This window comes from Trachypithecus francoisi, unplaced genomic scaffold (genome assembly GCF_009764315.1).
Source record: "Trachypithecus francoisi isolate TF-2019V2 unplaced genomic scaffold, Tfra_2.0 Lachesis_group10, whole genome shotgun sequence".
Taxonomy (NCBI): Eukaryota; Metazoa; Chordata; class Mammalia; order Primates; family Cercopithecidae; genus Trachypithecus; species Trachypithecus francoisi.
Genome location: NW_022681455.1, coordinates 46757916 through 46785015, shown reverse-complemented (window position 1 = coordinate 46785015; position 27100 = coordinate 46757916). Strand labels below are relative to the sequence as shown.

General features: G+C 37.3%; 1 protein-coding gene across 2 annotated transcripts in view; it reads left to right on the top strand.

Moving 5' to 3' along the window:
• Window positions 1-27100, top strand: part of LOC117087312 (24-hydroxycholesterol 7-alpha-hydroxylase) — a 103381-nt gene that overhangs the window by 10529 nt on the left and 65752 nt on the right. The window contains exons 3-7 of one of the 2 annotated variants that reach the window (XM_033217371.1): window positions 1413-1527; window positions 3371-3520; window positions 4865-4958; window positions 10567-10674; window positions 16045-16135. In XM_033217371.1, the coding sequence (XP_033073262.1) occupies window positions 1413-1527; window positions 3371-3520; window positions 4865-4958; window positions 10567-10674; window positions 16045-16135 (558 nt within the window). Of the gene's footprint in view, window positions 1-1352; window positions 1528-3370; window positions 3521-4864; window positions 4959-10566; window positions 10675-16044; window positions 16136-27100 lie in introns of both variants that reach the window. The other variant, XM_033217370.1, reaches the window with a different exon arrangement.

Below are 27100 nucleotides of genomic sequence, written 5' to 3'. Positions count from 1 at the left end.
TGGGGACTTTCATGCTTAAATATTTCTGTTGAACAGATGAAATATATTAATATTTATTCTTGAGTCAGCTTCCCTTTCCTCCCATATATTCCCCAACCATAGAGAAGATGTATGCTCAGGAAATCGAAAAAGTGTTTTTCATTAACTTACACAAAATGTAACTTACACGTAATAGCACGATGAAATACAAAATTAAAACTTATTCTTTGAAAATGTTACTTTAATAAAATGACAACAGTGGGCACAGGGGACTACTGGAGGGAGGGGGACGGGTGGCAAAGGTTGAAAAACTATTGAGTACTGTGCTCATTACCTGAGTGATAGGATTAATCATGCCCCAAACCTCAGCATAACACAATATACTCATATAACAAACCTGCACATGTACCCTCTGAATCTAAATTCTTTTTTAAAGAAAAAGTTACTTCAAAGTCAATAAAACAAGGTGAAAGAAAAATATAAAGAAATGAGTAAAAAATAAACTCCAATTTTTAATTAGGAGAGTGTGTTGTAGAGGGAGCATGAATACTAATATAAAGAAAATAGTAGGCCAAAAGCTATTCATGGTGTTAGGAAAGGCTCCTGGTGGAAGTAATATTCAAGAAGACACTTGAAGGACAAATAGAAATGTGCAGCATAAGTTTAAAGCTCATAGGTATAAGTGTGTGGGATTGGGTGGGAGTAGATATGGGTATAACGAAGGGGAGAACATTCTGAACAGACAGAACAGCCTCTGAAATGCTGGGATATGTAAAATATGTGTTTTTAATGTATTTGGACTATAGCTTTGGAGGGAGAAGGGTTGAAAATACCAGCTCTCTTGATCATCCATTTATAGATTATCCCTTAAAGTGAATAAAGTTCCACCATCTCACAGAATACATTGAATCTTTTTTGTTTGTTTGTTTTGAGATAAAGTCTCTCTCTGTCACCCAGGCTGGAGTGCAGTGGTGTGATCTCAGCTCACTGCAGCTCTAGTTTGTGGGTTCAAGTGATTCTTCTGCCTCAGGCTCCCCAGTAACTCGGATTACAGGTGCCCACCACAGCCAGCTAATTTTCCTACTTTTAGTAGAGACGGGGTTTCACCATGTTTGGTCAGGCTGGTCTGGAACTCCTGACCTCAAGTGATCCACCTGCCTCGGCCTCCCAAAGTGCTGGGATTACAGGTTTGAGCCACCACACTCAGCAGAGAATATGTTGAGTCTTTATCTACTTTTATTTACGGGAGGTGACCTTATGTGCTGGGAGGACTTTGGCTGTAGTCCCTGCTGACCAAATAATAGTAGAGATATATTGACTGTGTGTTTCAAGGAGTTGTTGCTTATTTTGAAAATAGTTTTCTTTGTTCATAGCATCAATTCCAAAGAATGTCTTTTTAGCACTGCATGAAAAACTCTATATTATGTTGAAAGGGAAAATGGGGACTGTCAATCTCCATCAATTTACGGGGCAACTGACTGAAGAATTACATGAACAACTGGAGAATTTAGGCACTCATGGGACAATGGACCTGAACAACTTAGTAAGGTAAATAGATGCATTAATATGATTTAGTCTTGCTTTTTGTTTTAAATAAAAAAATTGAAACCTATACATTGGACTTCAAACATTGTCAGGTTGATTAATGAAATCTACCTAACTAGGCTATTAAGAGATTATTTTAATCTTTTAAATTCTTTTTTTTTTTTTGAGACAGAATCTTGCTCTGTCACCAATCTTTTAAATTCTAATTCAGTTTAGCATTTCTATTTTATGGTGAGCAAATAAGCCAATGCAATCATTGTAATATATTTGCAGTAATTTCTCCTTAGTCATTCCATACGTTTTTGTATAAACTACATGGATTTTCTTCTTATAATTTTCATACTTCCCCATTAGAATTTTGGTAAAACCTTCAGTGCAATTTGCAATTATTAGAACAAGAGGACGTTGAGAGGATAGGGGAGAAAATGGAATCACAAAGTGGTGAAAAAGGTCCAGGAGATGTTTGTGTTACTTAACAAGTGGCTCAGGCAAAGTCAGTGTGGGCCTCAGGACTGAGCTCCAGGGTCCTTTATTAATGGAGATCCCAAGAGACAGGGAAGAGCAGCAGACAGAGTCAGCCCCATTCTGAAGCTTTCTGGAAAAGTTAAAGTCTGGGCATGGGAACTGTGAAAAAAATTTCCCACGTGCATAAAGAGATTTGGTAAGTTGAAGTTACCTGAGTCACGTTGCCATCTCAGCAGGATCCTGGAATGCCTAAGGCAAGATTCAGCAGTTCAGACTCAAACAGAATGACAGTGAACATTTTGTTAGAGGTCCAGTAATGGGGGCTGGAGGGGGGACACAAAAACAAACAACCAAATTAAAAAATGTGCTGAAGCGTACCCAGTATCTATAATGAAATGAATATATTGAAATGAACAAAATATTCCTGGATATTTTTGAAATTTTGGGTGAATGAGATTATGAAAGTATGGTAAATAAAAATTAAATAAACAAGTATTAAGTGTTTTAAGGCATGTTAACAATATTTTATATTCTTTATCTTAAGTTTGCTACAGTAATCACTTTATTATCTTAATGGTAAAACTTATTGATGATATGTACTATATTTCAATAGGCAGTAGTTTGAATTTATGGGATCCTGTGAGAAATTAGGAAATTTGGTGACTAATATTGCCCTGATTCCTTGTTTTTGTTTTTGTCGTTGTTGTTGTGGTTGCTGTCTAAAGGAATGGACTATATCTTAGCTACTATTATCTGCTAAATAAATTCTTGTTGAATTGTATTAGATCAATGTATTTATTATCTCATCTTTGTCAGAGTCTAATATGCTTGTTTAGAAAGCATTTAAATATCTTCAGATTAATCAAACCACAATTTCAGTTCCCCCTGTATTATCTTGACCACAGTAAGCAAATATCAAAACTTCTTAAGAATGACTTTTTCGGCCGGGCGCGGTGGCTCAAGCCTGTAATCCCAGCACTTTGGGAGGCCGAGATGGGCGGATCACGAGGTCAGGAGATCGAAACCATCCTGGCTAACACGGTGAAACCCCGTCTCTACTAAAAAAATACAAAAAACTAGCCGGGCGAGGTGGTGGGCGCCTGTAGTCCCAGCTACTCCGGAGGCTGAGGCAAGAGAATGGCGGGAACTCAGGAGGCGGAGCTTACAGTGAGCTGAGATCCGGCCACTGCACTCCAGCCCGGGTAACAAAGCCAGACTCCGTCTCAAAAAAAAAAAAAAAAAAAGAATGACTTTTTCCCAAGAGAATCCGTCACCTATTATCTGCCCCTCATATATGGCTATGAAATAGCCCCCTGCTTTGTATCCTTTGCCTTTCTTCTTTGGTCTTTGGGTCTAACTTTCTGTGTTTCTGTCTTTGTAGACATCTCCTTTATCCAGTCACAGTGAATACGCTCTTTAATAAAAGTTGGTTTCCCACAAACAAGAAGAAAATCAAGGAGTTCCATCAGTATTTTCAAGCGTATGATGAAGATTTTGAGTATGGTTCCCAGTTGCCAGAGTGTCTTCTAAGGTAGCAGTTGTTTCCTATAATTAATTCATTGACCAAGCTTCTCTCAGCAACTGATACACCTCTTATTTTTCTGTTCTAAGTAGATGTAACCCCAGTTTAAGTGGGAGAGAAGCTGTTTCTTATGACCTGTTTTTGGTGTCTGTATGTGAATTGAGGGAGGACCAAAGAAGAGAGATGCTTTTCTTATTGTGATGAACAAAAACAAAAGAGAGAAAGAGATCGATGGGACTAAGAATGTATTTTGAGGCCTTTTATCCCATCTACAGCTTATTATTATTGCACTCGTTGCTACAGTCAAGATTCCTGCTAAATCATCAGTGTGAGCAGTCTCAGAATCAGACACTGTGCTCCTCATTCTCTCTGAGGCAAACATAGGCGTCATTAAATGCATTTCTCACAGTTGGTTCAGACAAGTGTTTGTAAAATGAGGCACATGCAAAGTAACTGCGCGATTTTGAAATTTCTTGGCAGTGGCTCTATATCTTTCTCCATCTGGGTTGCTATAACAAAGTATCATAGACTGGGAGGCTTATAAACAACAGGAATTTATTTCTCATCGTCCTGGAAGCTGGAGGTCTGAGATGAGCATGCCAGTATGGTCACGTTCTGATGAGGGCTATTTCTCATTGCCCTGGAGGCTGGGGGTCTGAGATGAGGGGGCCAGTATCCTCACATTCTGGTGAGGGCTCCTTCCAGGTTGTAGACTCCCAGTTTTTCACTGCATTCTCACATGGTGAAAGGGCAGACAGACTCCCTCAGACCCTGTTCATAGGAGTGCTACTCCTTTGCATGAGGGCTCTAGCCTCATGACCCAGCTACCATCCAAACACCCCCACCTCCTAATAACATCACCTTGGGGGTTAGGATTTCAACATATAAAGATTTGGGAGGGACACAGACATTCAGACCATAGCCTACATAGGCCATTCATCTACAATGGTGACTGTTCAGACAAGATTTAGAAGATTAGAGCAAGTCTGTTTTTCACGGCTTAAGTCAGAGATTGATTCTGTGCATTGGGTTTTCATCTTCCTACAACTTACAGCAGTCACAGTAAAGGCAGACCAAGCAAGTTGTGGGTTCTGCCTTCTTATTCAGCACCAATGCAATGAGACTCTGAAGTTTTATTTACAAAAGACACTAAAATGTAGTTGCTCTGCCTCCCCAGTTGTCTTTGTGGACTAATAATTCCAAAGATAGACCTTTCATGAAATTATACCTGAAAATTAAGAATAAATTTGGAGAAATAATTTTAATTCCACAGACATCTATTTTTTATGCTGTGACCTGTTATTCCTAAAGTGCTTTCAAATTAATTTCTATATATATCCTTTTCTCATGTAGAAACTGGTCAAAGTCCAAAAAATGGTTCCTGGAACTGTTTGAGAAAAACATTCCAGATATAAAAGCATGTAAATCTGCAAAAAATAATTCCATGGTAAGTATTTCTTACCTTTTTTTTTTGCTAACGTAAAGATAGTAATAAATTATGGTTGTTAAAATATATTTTGCTAAAACACATGAGATTGATTAGATACCATTTTTGTGTCAACCACTGTACTGGACATGTTGAGATACATTATTTCGTTGTTACATAATCACAACAACCTATGTAGAACAGGTATCCTATTCCACATATGAAAAAACCATCAAGCCTGTAATCCCAGCACTTTGGGAGGCCGAGACGGGCGGATCACGAGGTCAGGAGATCGAGACCATCCTGGCGAACACTGTGAAACCCCGTCTCTACTAAAAATACAAAAACTAGCCGGGCGACGTGGCGGGCGCCTGTAGTCCCAGCTACTCGGGAGGCTGAGGCAGGAGAATGGCGTAAACCCGGGAGGCGGAGCTTGCAGTGAGCTGAGATCCGGCCACTGCACTCCAGCCTGGGCGACAGAGCGAGACTCCGCCTCAAAAAAAAAAAAAAAAAAAAAAAAGAAAAAACCAGAGACAACTAGCAAAACAAAAATACAATTCCGATGTTCTGTATTGATTTCTGTGTTATCATACAGTTGGCTGTGTCAGTAGCAACAGGTGAAAGTAATGGCAAATTGGAAAAGAGAACAAAGCCCTACAAAGTAGACTTTGTTGTTGATGCCACTACCATTAGTTGTTTCTTCAGATGCAAGGAGGGAAAATAGTATAATTTAAAAAGCCAGGCACTAGGAGTCTGAGCCCTAAGTGTTATTCCAGATCTGTGGTTCTTCAAATGTGGCCCATAAACCAACAGCACCAGCATCATTTGGGAATCACTCAGTCAGAAACTCTGCAGTAGGCCAGGCATGGTGGCTCACGCCTGTAATCCCAGCACTTTGTGGGGCCAAGGCAGGAGAATTGCTTAAGCCCAGGAGTTCGAGACCAGCCTAGGCAACATAGCAAGACCTCATCTCTACAAATAATGATAAAAAAAAATTAGCCAGACATGGTTGCACACACCTATGGTACCAGCTACTCAGGAGGCTAAGGTGGGAGGATCACACTTGAGCCCAGGCAGTCAAGGCTGCAGCAAGCCCTGATTGTGCTCCTGCACTCCAGCCTGGGTGACAGAGCGAGACCATGTCTGAAAAACGAACAAACAAACAAAAACCTCTGAGGTAGACAGTCTGCTTTAACAAGCCTTACCTTTGGTTCAGATGCTTGCTAATGAATGGTTCTCACCTCTGCCTCCTCATTAGAATCACCTCCAGGAGCTTTTGAAAACTGTCTGAGGCCAGGGTCTGCCCACAGAGACTGGGTTTCATTTGGTCTGGACTGCCTAGGCTCAAATCCAGTCACTGCTTGTGTAACCTTGGGCACAGTACCTAGTCTTTTGGCCTCAGTTTCCTCACCTACCTCATAAAGTTGTGGGAATTAAATGATTTAGTTTTTGTAAAGTGCTGAGAACAGAGGACTGGATAGGAGCTTATCATTGTTATCATCATTTAAAAAATATCTTCAAATATTTTTATATTTAAAGATGGCATCAAAAGTTTTTGTTTGTTTTTAGTTAAACAGCAAGTATTATCACAAACAGCTTTGCTTAAAACTAGAAAGGAAGATGGCCTTAGGAAAAAGGCTATGTGAATGTTTAGGTATCTCCTTCCTGAGTAAAGGCAATAGGAAGCCATACTGGAAGGCCCTTCATTGACAAACTGTGTTTCAGCTAATATTTTTGTTTTATAAACAACCCAGACAAACACACATGTTCTTTGCATTATTTTTCAGGACTTGGGGCAAAAGCACGTGTATATAAAAGATGTACCCAAATAGATCTGTAATCTATGGGCCTAGCAAACAGAGTTTTTAAATTCCCGGTTAAAATTCTCTACCAAGGCTGGGTGCTGTGACTCACGCCTGTAATCCCAGCACTTTGGGAGGCCAAGGCCAGTGAATCACCTGAGGTCAGGAGTTCGAGACCAGCCTAGCCAACATGGTGAAACCTCATCTCTACTAAAAATACAAAAATTACCCTGGCGTGGTGGTGTGCACCTGTAATTCCAGCTACTCAGGAGGCTGAGGCAGGAGAATCGCTTGAACCCGGGAGGCAGAGGTTACGGTGAGCTGAGATTGCGCCACTGCACTCTAGCCTGGGCAACAGAGTGAAACGCCATCTCAAAAAAAAAAGTAAAATTTCCTACCAACAATACCTCTAGAATAGCATTTATTTTTCTTACTCTGAAGAAATGAGGTATTTTTAATCATAGGTACTCTTAACTCTCTTTTTATGTTAGTCCTTTTTCATGCTGGTGATAGAGACATACCCGAGACTGGGCAATAAAAAAAAGGGGGTTTAATGGTTCCACATGGCTGGGGAGGCCTCACAATCATGGTGGAAGGCAAGGAGGAGCAAGTCACATCTTACGTGGATGGTGGCAGGCAAAAGGAGAGAGCGCTTGTGTGGGGAAACTTCCCTTTGTAAAACAGTCAGATCTTGTGGGACTTACTGACCGTCACGAGAACAGCACTAGAAAGACCTGCTCCCATGATTCGGTTACCTCCCACTGAATCCCTACCACAACATGTGGGAATTCAAGATGAGATTTCGGTGGCTTCATAGCCAAACCATATCATTATTTGAATAAAAACCAAGTTTGAATTCTGCTGAAGCTAATCCAGTGTTTAAAACTTTAGGAGAGAATTCAACTTGAACATCCATGAGCAGTTTAACTTTCTTTTTTGATGTATCGCAGCTCTGTTTTCCTCTAGCAGTGTTCACACTGAGCTTGTGTGTGTGTGTGTTTTGTGTCGCTGTTTTTTTTTTTTTTGTTTGTTTGTTTTGTTTTTTGTGATGGAGTCTTGCTCTGTCACCCAGGCTGAAGTGCAGTGGTGCAATCTCGGCTCACTGCAACCTCCACCTCCCAGGTTCAAGCAATTCTCCTGCCTCAGCCTCATGAGTAGCTGGGACTACAGGCATGTGCCACCACACCCGGCTAATTTTTATATTTTTAGTAAATACGAGGTTTCACCATATTGGTCAGGCCGGTGTCAAACTCCTGACTTCGTGACCCACCTGCCTCGGCCTCCCAAAGTGCTGGGATTACAGGCGTGAGCCACCGTGCCTGGCCGAGCTTGTGTTTTTATACTAACATTAAAAAAAAAAAAGTGTGGGCTAAGAAGAAATTTAAAAGATTTTGTTGTCTTCAACTGCATAAATAGATTTCAGTGACCTAGTGAAGCAGAAGACTGGGTAGAAGTTGAGTCTCATTTTTAAAATATATATATACATTTTATTCCATCATTAACAGAAAATGTTGTGATTTCTTCCATGTTATTTTAGATATATCTTAAACTAGTGTTTTTCATTTAAAATTATGAATGTGTCGCAGAATAACATATCAAAATAATGAAATATATCTATAGGATTTTCATGAGGTATAAACTTTGTCTTGTGACAACTTACATTGTAAGTTTGATAAAGACAAGCAGTAAATGAAATTCATATCTAAACTATTAATTCTGCTAATCCATTATTACAAAAACAATAATAAGACATTAGCTAACATTTTTGGGGATGCTTACCTTGTGCCAAGCATAGTGTTACACATTTCACAAGTAATTTATTATTTATTTTCACAACTTTAATACCAGGAAAACTGAGAATGTTAAACCCAGAAAGTTAGGGATTAGAGTAGTTAATCCCTTGAAAAATTGCAAGCTTTAGTAAATAATAGCATCAGTCTCTGTTTTATCGTGTATCGTGTATGCTAGTGACTGAAAACTTTTTTTCCTGTGTCATAGTGTCTGAAGCAAAGCTACTATGCTGTGGTACAATGTAGTTCTCCAAATCCCTAATACATGAGAGTTGTGGTTTGTGTCTCTAATGGGGCCAATATAGCCCGGTGGCTTAGAGTGTGGGCTCTGGAGTCGGGGCTAGACTCACAGGGTTGGGATCCTAACTCAACCACCTTCAGGTTATATGTCCCTGGCAAAATTCCCTAACTTTACTGTGCTTCAATTTCCTCATATGCATAATGGTGAAGATAATAGTATCTGTGGGGAACCACAGACACTGGACCTTATTTGAGGGTAGAGATTGGGAAGGGGGAGAGGAACAGATAAAAACAACTATTGCATACTAGGCTTAGTACCTAGGTGATGAAATAATCTGTATAACAAACTCCTGTGACATGATTTTACCTATAGAACAAACCTGAACTGTACCCCCGAACCTAAGGAAAAAACAAAACAAAACTGACAAATAGAGCCAGGGAAGGTCATGAAGAAAGGGTTCTCATGCTTGAATATGTGATTTAAAAAAAAAGAAAACTCTACAAAAATGACAAACCTGCACAAAGGCCATCACAGCCTACACAAAAATACTTCTACAGGAAAACCTGTTTAGCAACTGGCCTGTCCAATATTGTTGTTGATCTTTGTAGACAAGGATAATGATTGCACAACAATTATGTAATCCTTCTCACTTTTTCCTTTAAAAATCGTTGTTCTCCTTTAACTCTCCGAATACACACATAGTTTACTATTGCGTGCAGATTCCCATTGCCATGCTCTATTCTGAAGTAAACATATTTTCTTAAAAATAAAAAAAGATAGTAGTATCTGCATCTTGGAGTTATAGTGAGGATTTAAATGGGTTAAATACTTGCAATACACTTAAAATGGTACTTGCCCTTAGCAAGCAGTGAGTTAATATTAGCTCCTATTATTTCTATCACCTAGACATAAGTTATTTAAGATTAAAAGTATATGAGTAACTTAATGAAAATGTTACAGTGTCTGAATTTTTCCCCATGATAGAGAGCCGTCACTAGCAAAGACAAATCTGGGGAAACTTCCCTATGAAGAAAATACTTTAATGGGATTTGTTTGGTGACTTGGGAGCAACCATAGTAGGTAACCTTAGATGGGGCCCTGCCCTGAGCTGTCACTGTTCAAGTCAAATGTCAGTTCTCTGCATGGTTTTAGAGTATTGTGGTATTTATAATATTCTGACTTGACAGTTCTCTCTCCCATGGCATATGGGCTGAGAATCTGTATGGTGAATGGGGGTGGAGTTTTCTGAATGCTCCAGAGATCTGTGTTTCTCTATTGCTTGCATTTTCCTAAGAGCAGAGACTTATAAGACAGGGATTCCAGGGCAGTGTGGAGGGCAGAGATGATAACACACAATTTGCCAATTCAGTTGGTTGGTAAAGTAGAGATCCAAAGTGCACTGTACCCTCTGAAAGATTTTGTTTTAAGCACTTTTTAGGTACTAACTCATTTAATTCTCACAACAATCCTATGAGGTAGGTACCATATTATGAACATTTTATGGATGAGGACACAGAGGCACAGAGGGATTAAAGTAGCTTGTTCAAGGTCATCCAGCTCTTAAATAGCTGAACCAGGATTTGAACAAATGCAGTGAGGTGGTCAAGCTCCAGAATCCCTACTCCTAATTACTATACTACAGTAAGGACATAAAACCCTTCGCATGCCTCAAACCGCAAAACCTGGGAATGGCAGAAATGATATCTCTCATATTAAAGACAAATGCATGATCTCTTGTTTATTAACATCAATATTTGTCACATAGCCATGGTTTGACAGTGTTTATTTCTTTACAGACATTATTGCAAGCTACGCTGGACATTGTAGAGACAGAAACAAGTAAGGAAAACTCACCCAATTATGGGCTCTTACTGCTTTGGGCTTCTCTGTCTAATGCCGTTCCTGTAAGTATATTAGTAAAGTATGAATTACATTACTCTCTACTGTCCTTTCGTCTTTTTTCCCTTCATTTCTTTCTTCCATTCTTTTTTCCACTCTTCACTCGTGGAAAAGAAAAAAAACTACAGTGGATTTAGTTGTGTGATAAAAACCAAAACTGAGTGCCTGATGAAATCGGATTAGGTTACAAAGGAGACAAAACAGATCCCAAGCAAATTCTGTCCTCTGAAAGGTAGTGTCACAGGATGAGGGGAAAGCTTGCCCTTTGGGGCCAGTTGTAGACAGCATCTGTTTATGGAGCACTTTTTGTACGTCTGCCAGTGTGCTCAGTATTGCTATTGAAAAGATGAATAGGGATTGGCCACATGCTTTTATTGGAAAGAATAAGTAAATGGATAGTTTCAGGTAACTTGGGCTTGGATCCAGACATCCCAAGTCATAGTTGTAGACTGTCATGGTGGTAATTTAAATTCTCTATGCCTCCATTTCCTAATAAGGGATAATGTACTATTTTACCTACTAAGGGTAAAAAAAAAAGGGATAATGTACGTGAACCTCCTACTGTGGTCTTAGAACTTGGGTGTTCAATAAATGGTAATTCTCATTTCTCTACAGAGTTGTTATGAGGATTTAATAAGCCTAGCTGGTACCAATGAATATTAGCTCTTTCTCTCCATTTGTACCCATTCTCCTTCTGTGTGCCATTCCTGTTGCATTGCTTAGCATTATGGTCCTACAAGTTTCGGCATGAATGGTGCTGGTGAAATTGGAACTTTCAATACTTCTAAAGAGAGTAGAGATGTAAAGAATTGTTTTTTTTTTTCTTTTCTTTCTTTTTTTTTGAGACGGCATCTCATTCTGTCATCCAGGCTGGAGTGCAATGGCGTGATCTCGGCTCACTGCAACCTCCACCTCACGGGTTCAAGCGATTCTCCTGCCTCAGCCTCCTTAGCAGCTGGGATTACATATGTGTGAGCTACCGGGCCCGGCTAAAAAAACTGTTTCTTTTAAAATCTGTCTTGAATTAGATTAGAGCCATGAGATTTGTCTGCCACGTCATGTTCAGTGCACACCATTTTCCTGGGCCAGGAGGTTCTCACATTAAACTAAGATGCTACTTATATTATCTGAAATCAAAGGGCAACTTTTAAAATATATTTGTTTTCTACTGAACAGGAGGATTTAACCTATCCCTAATGATATGTGTGGGCATTTTTCTTCCTTTTTCTTCTAACAGATAGAAATGAGGAAGATGTTTTAAGTATTATTTATTTAGCCTTACAATTATAAAGACCTGGGTTGTTAAAGGCTTTCTCAGTCCTGATATTCTGGTTTCCCTTAACTTGTTGAAAAATTTGCTACATAAAGAGAAGAGATAGAAATTCTGGCCTCTTTTCTCAAATGTATGTTAGCCAGTGGAATATATGTTTCATCTGATATGGTCAAGTAAAAGTAGTCTAAACCCTTCTCCTTCTTTATGAACCTATAATATTATTCTCTGGTTTTTCCTTAAATAATATTCTGGAAACTGATTAAGCTATAGCAAAATTGAAAAGCAAACATCAAAAGAACTCCCAAAGTAGCAACAAAACAGGCACTCCTGTCAAAGAATTATTTTTCAATATCTCGTTAGAAACATCCCCCAGAAGAAAGACACAAAAAGCCTCATTGATCTGACACAGGCTAAGTCAGTTCTTTGGAATTTGTTCTTGGCACTGGTCTGAAAGGATTTAAATCATTCATTTCAGAAAGAAAGTGTCTGATGATTAGAGAAGATTCCATCTCACTGGCTCTTGTTGGCACCTCCAAGAGGCAGCCTGGTGAGCAGGCAGAGACCCTGGAGAGGCTTTAGAGTCAGGTCCAAAGCCAATTCCCAGCACTGGGTAACAGTAGGCCAACTGTTTAACCTGCCTAAGTCTCAGTGCCCTTATCTGTAAAATGGGATTAATGCTATACCTACCTTAAAGGGTTGTTGTAAGGATTATTTTGGTAAGAAATAGATTGTGGCTAATAGCACCTGGTTCAGCGTAGGTCTTCAATAAATGCTAGTATTCTTCCCTAACAAAAATTATCTCCCTAGTTTCAGTCAATCATTACTTTCAACGGCCCATTGATAATGAGCATAGGCTTCCAAATATTTGATGGCTTAAAGGCCCCAGAGTGGGAGTATCCACTGCTGTCCTAGTTTGGTGATCTTTATTGCTGCTGAGAGTACCAGAAGCCCTGCCAGAGGTATAGGTGGTGGGGCCTGTCTTTTTCTGGAGCCCAGAGTATATCTATATCTCCTCTCTCCTACTTTGTACTCTGCCTCAAGGTCCATAGGACTCAGAACTCAGGCTTCAGTTGGACTAGGCACTGGGTCACTAGGAGACTCCATTATGGCCCAAGATATTAACTATAATTTATGAAATTATTTTCATGGGAAAACCATTTCTAAGTGCCAAGAAATTTCTGACTGCTAAATGATATTTTTAGATTTCTCCAAACCAATCACAAAGCTGACGTTTTACCTTTTTTATCTGCTGCATCTTTTACATTCTTTCTAAATACTTTCAGTAGCAATTGCTACTCCATCCCACTCTCAACTCCCACAGCATTTATTTTTTGTAACATGTGTTTGCTCTCTCACTGTCTTGTACATTTTGTTCATTTTTCTCCAATATGTATTCATATGCCCAACTAAATGTGAAAATACTTTGGACAGGAATTATCTCATACATATTTGTGTTTACCATGATTGGTAGAAGACTCTAACATGTTATAAAGACTCCATCAAAATCTCTTTTTGAATAGATAAATCAGTACCAAAGAACACACTGAATTCATCTTCCCTTTGACACAGCAAAGATACAGAGCTTTCCTCCTTGCCCTTTCTCTCATTTGTTCTTACCTCTTCAAAACAATGGAATGGCATTGTGGTGGCTGCTTCTGCAGTTCAGTGAGCTGAGTGGCCCTTCTTCTTGCCCATCTCTGACCATGGACTTGAAGTGTTTCACAAAATACTAATAGGTATTGATGGGAGCAGTTTTCAACCCCTTTCCCAAATGTGGGTGCACAAAGACCTCAAGGTCACTTATTCTTGCTTATTGATGTAGTAATACATATAAACTTTTATTAACGCTTTACTTTCTTTTATATGCCTTTTTTATCTTTTAAAAATACTTTGGCTTTCTTAAAAATAGAAAAAAAATTTAAAAACAGAAATCTGTTAAGGAAAAAAGAGACATTAAAAAGAAGTGACTCACGCCTGTAATCCCAGCACTTTGGGAGGCTGAGGCAGGCAGATCACGAGGTCAGGATATCGAGATCATCCTGGATAACACGGTGAAACCCCATCTCTACTAAAAAAAGAAAAACTTAGCTGGGCATGGTGGTGGGCGCCTATAGTCCCAGCTACTCGGGAGGCTGAGGCAGGAGAATGACGTGAATCCGGAAAGGGGAGCTTGCAGTGAGCTGAGATCGCACCACTGCACTCCAGCCTGGGCAACAGAGACAGACTACGTCTCAAAAAAAAAAAAAAAAAACCAAAAGGAACAGCCATTTGTAGTTTAGCTAAATTCCTTGTGTATCTCATTTTAAAAGTAGTATCCAGTTTTATTGAATCTCTACAACTATATTTAGGCTAGGCACATACAACTATGAACATCTCTTTCACGTAACTGAAAATCTAAGTGATATGGCTTGGCTCTGTGTACCCACCTACATTTCATCTTGAATTGTAATCCCCACATGTAAACGGAGGGACCTGGTGGGAGGTGATTGGATAATGAGGGCAGTTTTCCCCATATTGTCCCTGTGATATGAGTGAGTTCTCACAATATCTTACACTTTAAAAGTGTTTGACCATTTCCCCCACCCACTTCTTCTGCCACCATGTAAGATGTGCCTTGTTTCCCATTTGCCTTCTGTCGTGATTGTAAGTTTCCTGAGACCTCCCAAGCCATGCAGAACTGTGAGTCAGTTAAACTTCTTTTGTTTACAAATTACCCAGTCTCAGGGAATTCTTTATAAAGCAGTGTGAAAACTGACTAATACACTATGTGTTATCACTATTTTTATCCCCAACATGAACTCTGACTCTTCAAGTAAGATGAAGTGAGTATGGAGTAGTTATTAATTGAATTCAATAATTCAGCACTTTTATCTGACAAGATAGTTCTCTGAGCATCTGTTTTATCATCTGTAAAAATGAACTAGATAATCTCTAGAATAAATCTTTCTTAATCTGGATAATACTTCTGAAAGAGGGTCTCTGAATTGAGGACCCTTGTTTCCCCTATTCACCTTGTTTATGTAAACAGTACCATATTTAGCCTTGCACTATCAATTTGAAGTTACAAAGGGAAAAATAATGAACAGTATTGAATTTGGCTTATTTGAGCACTTCTTTTTGGACAATTGCTCTTCCTCTTTTGACCACAGAGGGGAGTATTGGTATTACTTAAAGGTACATAATGTTCCCTCACAAAAGAGACAGACTAAGTTTAGTCAAAGTATTGCCTGATTCATTTCAGGACAAATTTTCCTAGATGAAATCTCTTTCATAATAAATGTATTTAGAAAAAAATGAAAGTGAAACCCAAACTTCTTTGGATGATTTTATACAGGTTTTCTTTATTACATAACCTAGGAATAGAAGCAAAACTATCTACCTGAGGAGGAAGTTAATTTTTAAGATGTGAAGCAGTATGATTTTATCTTGTAATACCATAATGAGGAAAAATATGAAATAAGTTTGAGTGGCCAAGAGAGAAAATGTGCAAATATACTATAGAGCATTCAAGCATGAAAGGACTCTTAAATGTTTTTTCTTTTATTTACTAATGCAGAGCCAAAAAAGGATTCTGTTTTTGACATTGAGTACTCTCATACTTTAGTTTATGGAATGGTTTCCTGCTATGTTTTCCTGGGCTTATTTAAAACTACTATGTTTCACTTGCAGAATATAAAATTTGCTAATTCACTTGTGTTCTAAGGAAATTAAATCTTAAGAAATGTTTTCATTTTGGATTAATATTCTTAAGTGTCATAACTAGTTGTTTCTGAAATTTTATAATATTTTATGTACTCATTAGTAAAAATAACAACTATTCTCATTTTTTAGTGAAGATAGATGTTTAATCTATTTAAATTATATAGTTACATTATAGTGACAGAATAAAAATTTAAATCTAAATCTGGTTTCTTGGAGATATATTACATATCTCTTATTCATAATGTCTAGTTGTTTTCAAAATATGCTTTCTACTAATGTGCTCTTAAGGTTAATTTAAACATCGTCCTTTTTAAAAAAAAATGTGTATGGCTAATACAAACTATGCTTTTGTTCACCTTCAAATAAGTTCATATTTTTGACATATGTTTTTCTTTTTAAGATTGCGTTTTGGACACTTGCATACGTCCTTTCTCATCCTGATATCCACAAGGCCATTATGGAAGGCATCTCTTCTGTGTTTGGCAAAGCAGGTACTAAACCTGAGTTAAATTACATAGAAAGACACAGCTAATAATGCATGTTTGTCACACATTATTGGCAAAACTAAATACTTATAATTTTATAAAAAAATCAACATAATACAAAATTCAACATAATTTGTTATATATCAGGATATAAATTGATCAGGTAGAATCCTAGAATTTAATAACTTCAAGCATTTTTGTGCAACTCCTTCATTTTTCAAATGATGAAATTAGTGCTATAGAGATTGTGATTTGCCTAATTTCCTTACTTAAATATATATACACCTGTTTGTTCTTCTAATCTCTTGGCTTCTCACCTCAATTGAATGAATGTCCGCAGTTTTCAAGTTTGGGATTTTTCAGATTTTATAAAAGTAATACGGGTATATTCCATATATTACAGAAGAGCCCTAATGGGAGTGTAGAGGTCAGGTAAGGCTTGCTACCAAAGGATTATTAAAAGACAACAACAAATAAAACCAAGTAAACAAAAAAACAAAAAATCCCTTACAGTTGTTAGAAATTTGAGGATTTAGGAACTGCAGATAGGGAATGTTGCCTTGAACTCTTTAGTTCAGATGTCAGTTTTAAAAAGCAAAAATAAGCTTGAATAGAGAGTACTCAACTACCTGTTTATTCAGCATAATTTGACCTATCTGGGAAGCTGATTTTTTTAGACTTCTTAATATGTCATGTTTTGTATCCTGATATAAAAAGAAAGAAATAATAGGGTTTGCTTGGAAAAAAATATATAATATTAGGGCAAAAGGTATGATGCCAGTTAATGGTTTTCCCTCTCCCTTCTGTGATTATTGAAAATATTTTATTTAAAGTTTTTTTTTTTTTTTTTTTTTTTGGATTTCTTGTTATTGAGTTAAACCAAAAAGCAAACTGGCTTGGCAAGCATGAATATCTAAGTAATATTGTCTGAGCCTTGAGTATGCATCTGCAGATTCTAGACCTTATAGAAATGGTGAGCATTAGTATCATTGAATGCCAACAATGCTAGCAAGTTAGATTCTGGAAAGACACTCATGAATATAAGACAACTGGTTTTTATGCAACTTGCATCTACAAAGCAAATAGAAAGGCACATGCCCACATGTCTACAAATGGAAAAAGGCAATGCACTCTTGATTGTCACATATTCTCCTTTATCATTTCCTTACTAGAGTCTTTTCCTGACTTAGGGTCCTCCAGATTTGTGGTCTTTAGGAAATAAAAGGGCAGAGAGGGGATGATGGGGATAATGTGGGGGTCCTCACTGACCCAAAGGCCACAACAGAAGTGTAACATTAATCTAAATTTCTACAAGGCTTGATTCTGGAACTCTTCAACCCAGTTCTAGTGGAGAAAGATAAAACCTTTTTTCTTTTTCTATGTTCCTGATTATTTTAAAAACCCATTGTTCTCTTCTGACACAAAAAATGCTCCTTTGAATAGTACTGCCAGTGTAACAGCTACATTATATCAATGCTTTCAGTCTATAAGACACTACTGCAGAATTGAAAACTATTTATAAAATACATCAAACTTTTTTTTTAGCCATACTTACATAGAAGCTATTCAATCAATCTATACACAAGATCTAGTAGCAGCCCAGGAATTTAAATGTTGTGAGAGGAGTCCACAGATCTTTGGAGGCTGATATCAAGATACCCATGTGTTCATACAAAGGATTCTGTCAAGGAAGGAACATTAAAGTACATTGTATTAGTCAGGATTCTCCAGAGAAATGGAACCAATAGGATGTAAATAGATACATAGATAGAAAACACTCAAAAGACATTTACTATAAAAAATTGATTGAGCTGACTATGGAGGCTGAGAAGTCCCATGTTGTGCTGTTGATGCAGGCGCTCAGTGGATTGGATGATGCACACTTACATTAGGCAGGGCAGCCTACTTTACTGAGCCCACGAATTCAAATACTCATCTGTCATCCAGAAACCCCCTCACAGGCACACCCAGAATAATGGTTAATCTGTATACCCCATGGCCAGTCAAGGTGACATATAGAATTAACCATCATCTCATCTGTTGAGTTTTGTTTCTCTGGAGAACCCTGAGTAAATTTACCCACCCATGTATGGGAGGGCAGTCTGCCCTACCCAGTCTACTGATAGAAATGCTAATATCAACTAGTAATACCCTCACAGACACACCCAGGAATAATGTTTAGCCAAATATCTGGGCACCCCCTGATCCAGTCAAGTTACACTTATAATTAATCATCACAGGCACGGAACAAGAATCTGACTCAGTACAGCAGTTTTTCCATTCTATGCTCTTGTCTACTGCAAAATCACCATTTCCTTCTTGAGGATGTCTTTTGTGAATTTCCAGTGTTGTATCTCTGTGGCCTCAATACTCACTTCTAGGAACTTTGCCCAATTTTTTAATAAAACAAATCTCAGGGTAAAAACTACTATTGAATACTTGAGAAAGGAAAGGTCAGACTCATACCACTTTTCTAAAGGTAGTTAGTTCTTGAACGACCTTGATAGCTGCCTTTCAGCCTACTCTTGTGTTCTCTTTTTGTTTACTTTAAAATGAAAACTTCTTTAGGGCTCCTTTGTGAAGATACTTGCTTAGCCCCAATTATTTTGGGTGGTGCTTTTCATGATTCTACTTCCTCTAACTAATGCTGTACACCTTCTGTCTAAGTCTTTATTATCTGCCTAAGTCTTCATTATCTTCCTAAGTCTTCATTATCTGCTTCTTGCTTTTCTTGTTTTCCAGCTGTGTTTTTATATTCCAATTGCACACTTTTAATTTAATTTAATTTTTAGAGACAGGGTCTCACTTTGTCACCTGGAGTGCAGTGGAATGATCATAGCTCACTACAGCCTCGAGCTCCTGGGCTCAAGTGATCCTCCTGCCACAGCCTCCTGTGTAGCTAGGACCACAGGTGTGTGCCAGCATATCTGGCTTCATTTTTTTTTAATGGGACATTGGGACAGAGGAAGGTAGAAGTGTGTTCTCAGATTGTCATCTTGAGCTATAAGTTTGTGTGCATGTAATATACATCAACTTATAAATAAAATTACATATATATATAATTATATATAATTCACCCTTTCAAAGTGTAAAATGTAGTATCTTTTAGTATATTTATAAGATTCCAACCATCAACACTATCTAGTCCCAGAACATTTTTATCACCTTCAAAAGAAACCCCATACCCATTAGGGTCACTTTCGATTTCCTATTTCTAGCTTCTGACGACCACTAATTTACTTATTGTCCTGACACATTTGCCTTTTGTGGACAGTTCATATAAATGGAAACATATGATATGTGGTCCTTTGTGTCTGGCTTCTTTCACCTAGTGTACTGTTTTATATTATAATGTTTTAAACTGATTTTCAGGTCGTGAAGCATCCATGCATTTCTGGAATAAATCCTGCTTATCTTGATGTATAATTTTCTTTATATGTTGCTGGATTCAGTTTGCTAGTATTTTCTATGAAGAATTTTGAAGTTTTTTTTGAATAATCTATGTTAATAAGGAATATTGATTTATAATTTTCTTAAAATAACTTTGTCTGGTTTTTGGTATCAAGATAATTCTAGCTTTAGAGAGTGAATTTGGAAGTATTTCTTCCTCTTCTAATTTTTGGAAGAGTTTATGAAAGATTGATGTTATTTCTTCTTTAAACATATGGTAGAGGCTGGGCACGGTGGCTCAAGCCTGTAATCCCAGCACTTTGGGAGGCCGAGACGGGCAGATCACGAGGTCAGGAGATCGAGACCATCCTGGCTAACACAGTGAAACCCCGTCTCTACTAAAAAAAATACAAAAAATTAGCTGGACGAGGTGGCGGGCACCTGTAGTCCCAGCTACTCGGGAGGCTGAGGCGAGAGAATGGCGTAAACCTGGGAGGCGGAGCTTGCAGTGAGCTGAGATCCGGCCACTGCACTCCAGCCTGGGCGACAGAGTGAGACTCCGTCTCAAAAAAAAAAAAAAAAAATATGGTAGAATTCACCAATGAAGTGATCTGGTCCTAAGATTTTCTTTTTGAGAAGTTTTTTGATTAATTCAGTCTTTCTACTTGTTACTGGCCTATTTAGATTATCTATTTCTTCTTGAGTCAGTTTTATAGTTTATGTCTTTTTAGGAATATGTCCATTTCATCCAGATTATCTAATTTGTTGGTATAAAATTTTTCATAGTGTTCCCCACAATCTGTTTTATTTCTGTAAGGGCACTAGAAAAGCAAGTATTTCATTTCTAATTTTAATTTGGGTCCTGTTTTACTTTCTTGGTCATTGTGGCTACATATTTGTCAATTTTGTTTGCAAAGAACTAACTTTTTAATTCTGTTTATTTTAACTTGATTTTATTTTTCCTAGTGATTTTTGTATTTAATTTAATTTTGTTCGAATCTTTACAATTTCTCTATTGATATTCTCTATTTAGTTCTTTAGAAATGATTTCTTTAGTTCTTTGAACATCATGAAAATATCTGATTTAAAGTCTTTATTAAGTCCAGCAACTGAGTTTCTTCAGGGACCCTTTCTGTTGATTCCTTTTTTGCTCTGTGAATAATCTGTTCAGACAGTCTTCTACTTATAGTGGTTCAACTCTTAATTTTTTGACTTCATGATTGTGTGAAAGGGATACACATTCAACACTGTACTTTCTTTTTCATATCTTATTTCAGGTTTCTTATTGTATGCCTTGTAATTCTTTGTTGAAAACTGGACATTTTACATAATAGAGTGTAACAACTTTGGAAATTAGAGTCTTCCCTTTCCTCAGAGTTTGTTGTTGTTGCTGTTTATCATTTTTGTTATTTGTCTGATTGTTTAGTGACTTTTCTTAACTAATTCTGTAATGTTTGCATTCTTTGTCACATATGGCCACAGAAGTCTCTGCTTCATTGTTTAGTGATCAGGTATCAACTAGATAAATATTTCTTTACATCAGTAATTTAGAAGTCTCCCATTCTTTGCTAAGGGACTATGTGTGCGTGTTGGGGCATGCCTTCAACACTCAGCCAAGCAGTTGACAACTCTGCCTTAGCTTTCACTTTCTACCTGTGCAGAGCCTCAAGGATGGGTGTACGTGAGAGCTTGTGGCCTTCTCATGTCTTTCCTGAGCATAAGTATAGCCCTGGGCAAATGGATGCCCTTCTAGATTCCTGGGAATGCATTGGACCTCTGCAAAGGCACTGTGAACAACTCATTCCCTAGCCTTGCATTTTCATCCTGTTGGTTTGCCTGTTGTTTGTCCAACAGTGTTCTACTGACTCAGACAGTTGCAAAGTTAAAACAGTTGTCTTTAAAGATTTTAAACCAACAACCCTGGAGGAAAGGCTTTTCATACTGAGTGAACTCCAACTCAGGTCAAATAAAGACAGTCTTGCAAGTAAGGTCTTCTAGGAAACTGCCAAACTTGTTGAATAATGGGAATACTCTACTAATGAGGCTTAGAAGAAGTTCCAACCTTGTTCTGCCCTATCTAGTGAGTGCTGGGGTGTTGGTTTTCACTGTGAATGCAGACTGCTGGCTTTTAAGTCTTCTATGCAGATGTAGAGAGGGGGATGAGAATAGGCAAGGTTAAAATGACATTAAGTTTGATGTTCTTATCAAGAGTCAACTGTTTTTTTCTTGAATAGACATTCTTGAATTGCTGCAAAACTTTGGTTAATCTGTAGAATTCTAAAAATCTTGGTTCTTAGAATTTTTTAACCAAATTTCTTACTGCTTTTAAGGAGGGAACTTTAGGAGTTCCTTGCTCTGCCATTTTTGCTGACATCACCCTGAACTATAAGTTTTAAAATTTCTTTAGAAAACCTCCCAGGCTTATGTGGATTAACCCTTAATTTATCCATTACTTTACTTGGCCCTCAAACTTACTTTTTGAGTGTTCACCATGTGAAGGCATTGTGTGAAGTACCAGAGCTATGAAGATGAGTAAAGTATGGTCCATGCTTTTTATAAAAATTGAAAGCAGGTTTGGAAGTATCTAGAAGATATTAGGAGAGAAAAAGGAATATTTACATTGTTTCTTTGGAGACATGTACCTGCTGGTAAATTCAGTAAGACTCCAGGCTGAATTCTGTGCCAACTGGAAGAACTAGCTTGTCCCGAGAGGGAGAGGAGCAGTCTGTCCCCAGCCAGGAAGGTTTTCTGTTTCTTTTACAGATATTATACATTTAAGAAATATTATTATAAAAAATTTACACACCCACACAAATCATAATATACAGAAAATGCTTAAAAATGTGTAATACACCTTGTTCCAGCCAATATCTTATCAGTACTTTGAGACACTGAGTAATTTCAAGCCCAGTAATCCATATGAACGGTAAATAATGTTAACTTTTCTCTAGGGTTTTGATCTCTGTAAAGCATTTTTTTTTTTGCCTATGGTTTTATTTTGTCCCTTGGTTTTGGGTAAAACATATATTACCAAATCATTGATGATCTAATAAAGAATAATTTTACTTTGTTATCAAATTTTGGGGTATAACTCCTAGAAATTAGTCATTTGGTTTTAAATTTTAATTGATAAGTTACTACACATTATTTCAATTGCCTGTCATAACCTCATGATGTAGTGTGGACACTAGAGTCAGACTGCCTGAATTGAAATCCAGGTGGAGACACTTATTAATGGTGTACCTTTACTCAAGTTACCAAGTTCTTTAAGCCTTTTTCCTCTTTGGGAAGATGGTTAATAATAATCCTCATCTCGTGAAGTTATTAGAAGGATATAGCAAATGTAAATTAGATAGATAGCACAGTACCTGGCAAATCGTAATTGCTTTGTAAATCTTAGCTATGACCACAACTGATACAACTGTATCAGTTATGTGAAATTTTATAATCCTCCCATATCATGAAATTAGTAACTTACAACTTTGAGTTTTTCTACTTCTAAATATTAGTCTGTATTGTTTTTTGAAATAAGATAGTTTTCTTAAATGTTTACAGACACAAATAAATTACTTTTATATGAATTGGCCACACTTCTGACGGTGCCAAAATGCAGCAGAAATATAGCCTGAGACTATGTATGTCTAATATTGCCCTACAAGATAGGAGTAGTAGAAACAGTAATAGTACTAATTAAGTAGCAGGCACTATTTTAAGTGCTTTCCTTGTTGACTTATTTAATTCTTGGATCATCCTTCCTAAGCATTATTATTTGCCCTATTTTATGCATGAGGAAAGTGAAACCCCAATTAGATAACTTACCTAAGACCATACAGCTAGCAAGTGCTAGGGGCATAATTTGAGTCTAGTTTGTTTGGCATGAAAGTTGACAAGACAAATCAGCAAATCTCCTTGTTTCAAAATTGTACTTGGAATCCCTGAATTATGATACTTCAATCCAATTTCCAGCTTTATTCTGCTCCAAGTTGCTTCCACATTAATCTTCCTAAAGGATAGCTCTGGATGTATGCTACATGTATACTCAGAAAATGTTCCTGGAGTAACATTCGTACCCCTACGCCTGATACCCGTGGCAATGATGGTAGGCTTGACCCACCTTTGCATGCAGAATCACAATCTAACCAAGGAAGACTTTGGAATACCCACTAAAAACACTCTGCATTTCCTTTCAGCTATATGTTAACATTTATAACACTAAATATGATTTAGTTCTAATATATTTATAAAACTTTACACATAAGTAAACTTATAGATTAGAGAAAAACATTTTCTAAGCCATTCACCTCATTTTTGATTCAGAAAATATGACTACCATATTTATAACCCAGTTGTTTTCCAAAACAACATGATGTGTCTGCCAAGACAATAAAATTACCCAAAGAAATTAAGGGCCACTTAACCAGGGCACTTTAACCAGAGCGATGGTCTGTGGTTTATGTAGACAATCATCTTTACTTGTTGCGTACCTACACCTTCTTCTGACCAAGACCACCTGGACATGTAGATCCCAACGCCTCTAATTACCTCTAATGTTTTGTTCCATTAATCAATCGCCAATCTCTTGGTGAGTTCAACTTCTCTTTCTCCACTGGCTCTTTTCTCTCGATGTGTCAGATTCTGATACTCAGTACACACATCCAGTGGCCTCACATCTCACTCAGAATGAAATCTAAAGCCTTCAAATGGCCTCAGAGACTCTGTCATCTGATTCCTGTCTAACTCAGCGACCTCATCTCTGCCTTTTTCTCCTTGTTTATCACCACTGAGATATTTCTTCCTCCTGTAGGGTTTTATGTATTCTCAATATGGTGAATATTGTTGTATCCACAGAGCTGAAGAATAAAGTTATCTATCTTTTTACTTTGACATTAAGCTATATAGTGTCACAGATTCAATTTTATTTATTTAAATATTTACATTTTAATTTGTTTAAGGAGGATTTCATCAGCCTACCATTATGGTTTACTTTTCTATTTTATTAAAATATAATTTTATTTAAATATTTAGAGTACATATTTGATGTGGGTTTTTTTTGCTCCTTTGTGTTTGTTTTTTTCAAAATAACTACTAAAGTAATACCAGATCATAAAAGATTAATTGACAGTGTAAGTACTCACACTTATGGGTAACTGACCTAAAGCAATCAAAGGCATTAATGTTTAGCTCCTGTGTAGGCTTGTTATAAAGTAATTTTCATTTCTAATTCAGGACTCCCACGTGAGAATCTGCCCATCAACAGAGGCTCATTCTTTCTTAAAAGAAAGCAAACAAATAAAAATGTGCCTGAATCTTTTTCACTGGTTGCATTTGACCTTTCCACCTATGCTTTTTAACATAGGATAGCATACATACACCCTTTTTATTTTGTTTTTGCTGATCAGTTTTACTTTGCCTTTATCTAAGCGATACATTAATAAACATTTTCTGTTAATTTACAAGGAACCAGATTAATTAATAGAAATGCACCTGCATAGAAATGATTCCTATCTTACATAAAAGTCATGATTTATGCATCATAAAAGGCACATACAGAATTTTCATTGGATTAAAGAGTTAGCAGTTGGATTCATGAATTTAAATCTTGTCACTCACTAGTTGTGTGATTGTGGATGAAAGAGAAACCTTACTCAGAGTCAATCAACAGTGGTTTTTGGTACCACTGTATTTTGATTTAGCAGCAGTCCTGACTAGGGATATACCAACACTGTGGGATGGCCAGGGTCCGTTACCTGGTGACATTGACTCAGGTGGCTACACATTATATACTGATGAGGAAAGTGTCGAAAGTGAAAAATGAGACTCAGATTCCACAGTGATATTCTAGATAAACTCTGTATTGTCTGCTTTATTTTAATTAGTTGATTAGTTTTACTTTATTGCATTTAAACATTTGTATTCTTGAAATCTTGTGTATTGTCATTGTCATGAAACACATATTATAACTTGTATGCAGCTTCCCTTCACTTGGATGTGTCTCAGTACCATCTTGCCAACCAATAACAACCTTCTTGGAGGCTTCCATCATGGTGTATTGTAGATCTGAGTCCCTTCAGTTAACTTAAGCTCACTCTCACTACCCAACTCCAACCTGCCAGGGCCCAATGGCTGATGGCCAAAGTTGTGTCTGTGACAGATTCTTGGCCTCTTGTGCAATGCATTGCCCAAAATAATGAAGAAAGAGATCAAGGAACAGTGCCAAGGACACTCCAGTGGAATTATGAACAGAAGGAGGTTATTTTATTTTTAAAAATTATCTCCATTCCCACTAGCAGCCTGACACTATGAACCTAACACAGAGATTTTGGAGGCTATAGCTTATCATGCAGGAAATTTCTCACATAACCTCATTTACCTTTGCTAGGCTAGTTTTTAAAATCCAAGAATGGACCCAGGAAATAGTAGATTATGGAGGAGCTTCTTACAAACTACTTCTCATTTGTCAACCTTGAAGACCACATATAGATTACTTAAGAAAGTATTTATAAATGCAAGAAAGTTCATTTGAAACTATTCTTTCTACCCCAAACATATAATTTGGCTATCTTCTTATTCCTTTGGCCTTGAACATCAGGATGATGTCATTTTGGAACTCATAACTTGTGATTTTCCAGTCCAGTAACCTAACCATAATGACTAGGGTGAGACTTGCATGTCTAATACCTGGCCCAGGAGAGATTTCTCAGGAAGCTTTATTTCTTCCACTGTTTTCTACCTTTAATACCCAAAGTGGGTCTTGTGATACCCTAGCTCAAGAGATTTTGTGTGAAGTCACTCTCTCCTTTTTTATTGCCTAGCTTCAGTGGCTGAAAGAGATGCCTCTGATAGCTGTAGATTATTTGATATCCCTGTTCATATTTATAAGCTTGGAGACAGGTTCTACTCTGGTGCCTCTCATTTTAAATCTTTCACTATCTTATTCCAGGGCAGCACTGTTGATCTGCTTTATTTATTCTCTACATTTTTACATTTAGACACAATTCTTTCTTCAGAGCATTCTGTTGGTGAATTTTTCAAGCATTTGGATAGTGTTTTTTTTTTCTTCTTCTTCTTTAGGAAATACTAAGGTAAAAACTCTTAAAGTCAGGCTGACATCTCTCCAGGGAACATAAACCAAAAATTTGGACTCAGACTCAGTACACTAACTTTATACATAAGGGTATTTCTAGATCAAAATTTATTTTACATATTATTATCTACCCACTGTTACTTTCTTTAGGCAATATTCTCTCCCTTTTATTTATCAAAAAAAAGGACTGTATCCTTTTTTCCTTGAAAAAAATATGATTATAAGGCATGCTCCATTTTTGTCTTCTAGTAATTAGAGAAAATGATCATCTCTTTTTTAAAATATGAGAGAAGCACTTCTTAAAATAATACCAAATATTATTTTTCAGAAGAGAGTCTTAGGTGGTTGACTTGGTATAGTGGCATTAAACTTCTTTTGACATGATGGAATGGGATTTGGGATATTTAATATGTGCATGTATTGATGGAAGAAAGAGTTGGGAGGGTCAGCCTGTCAATTCTCCTTATCTTCCATTGGATGTAATAACCTGTTCTCAG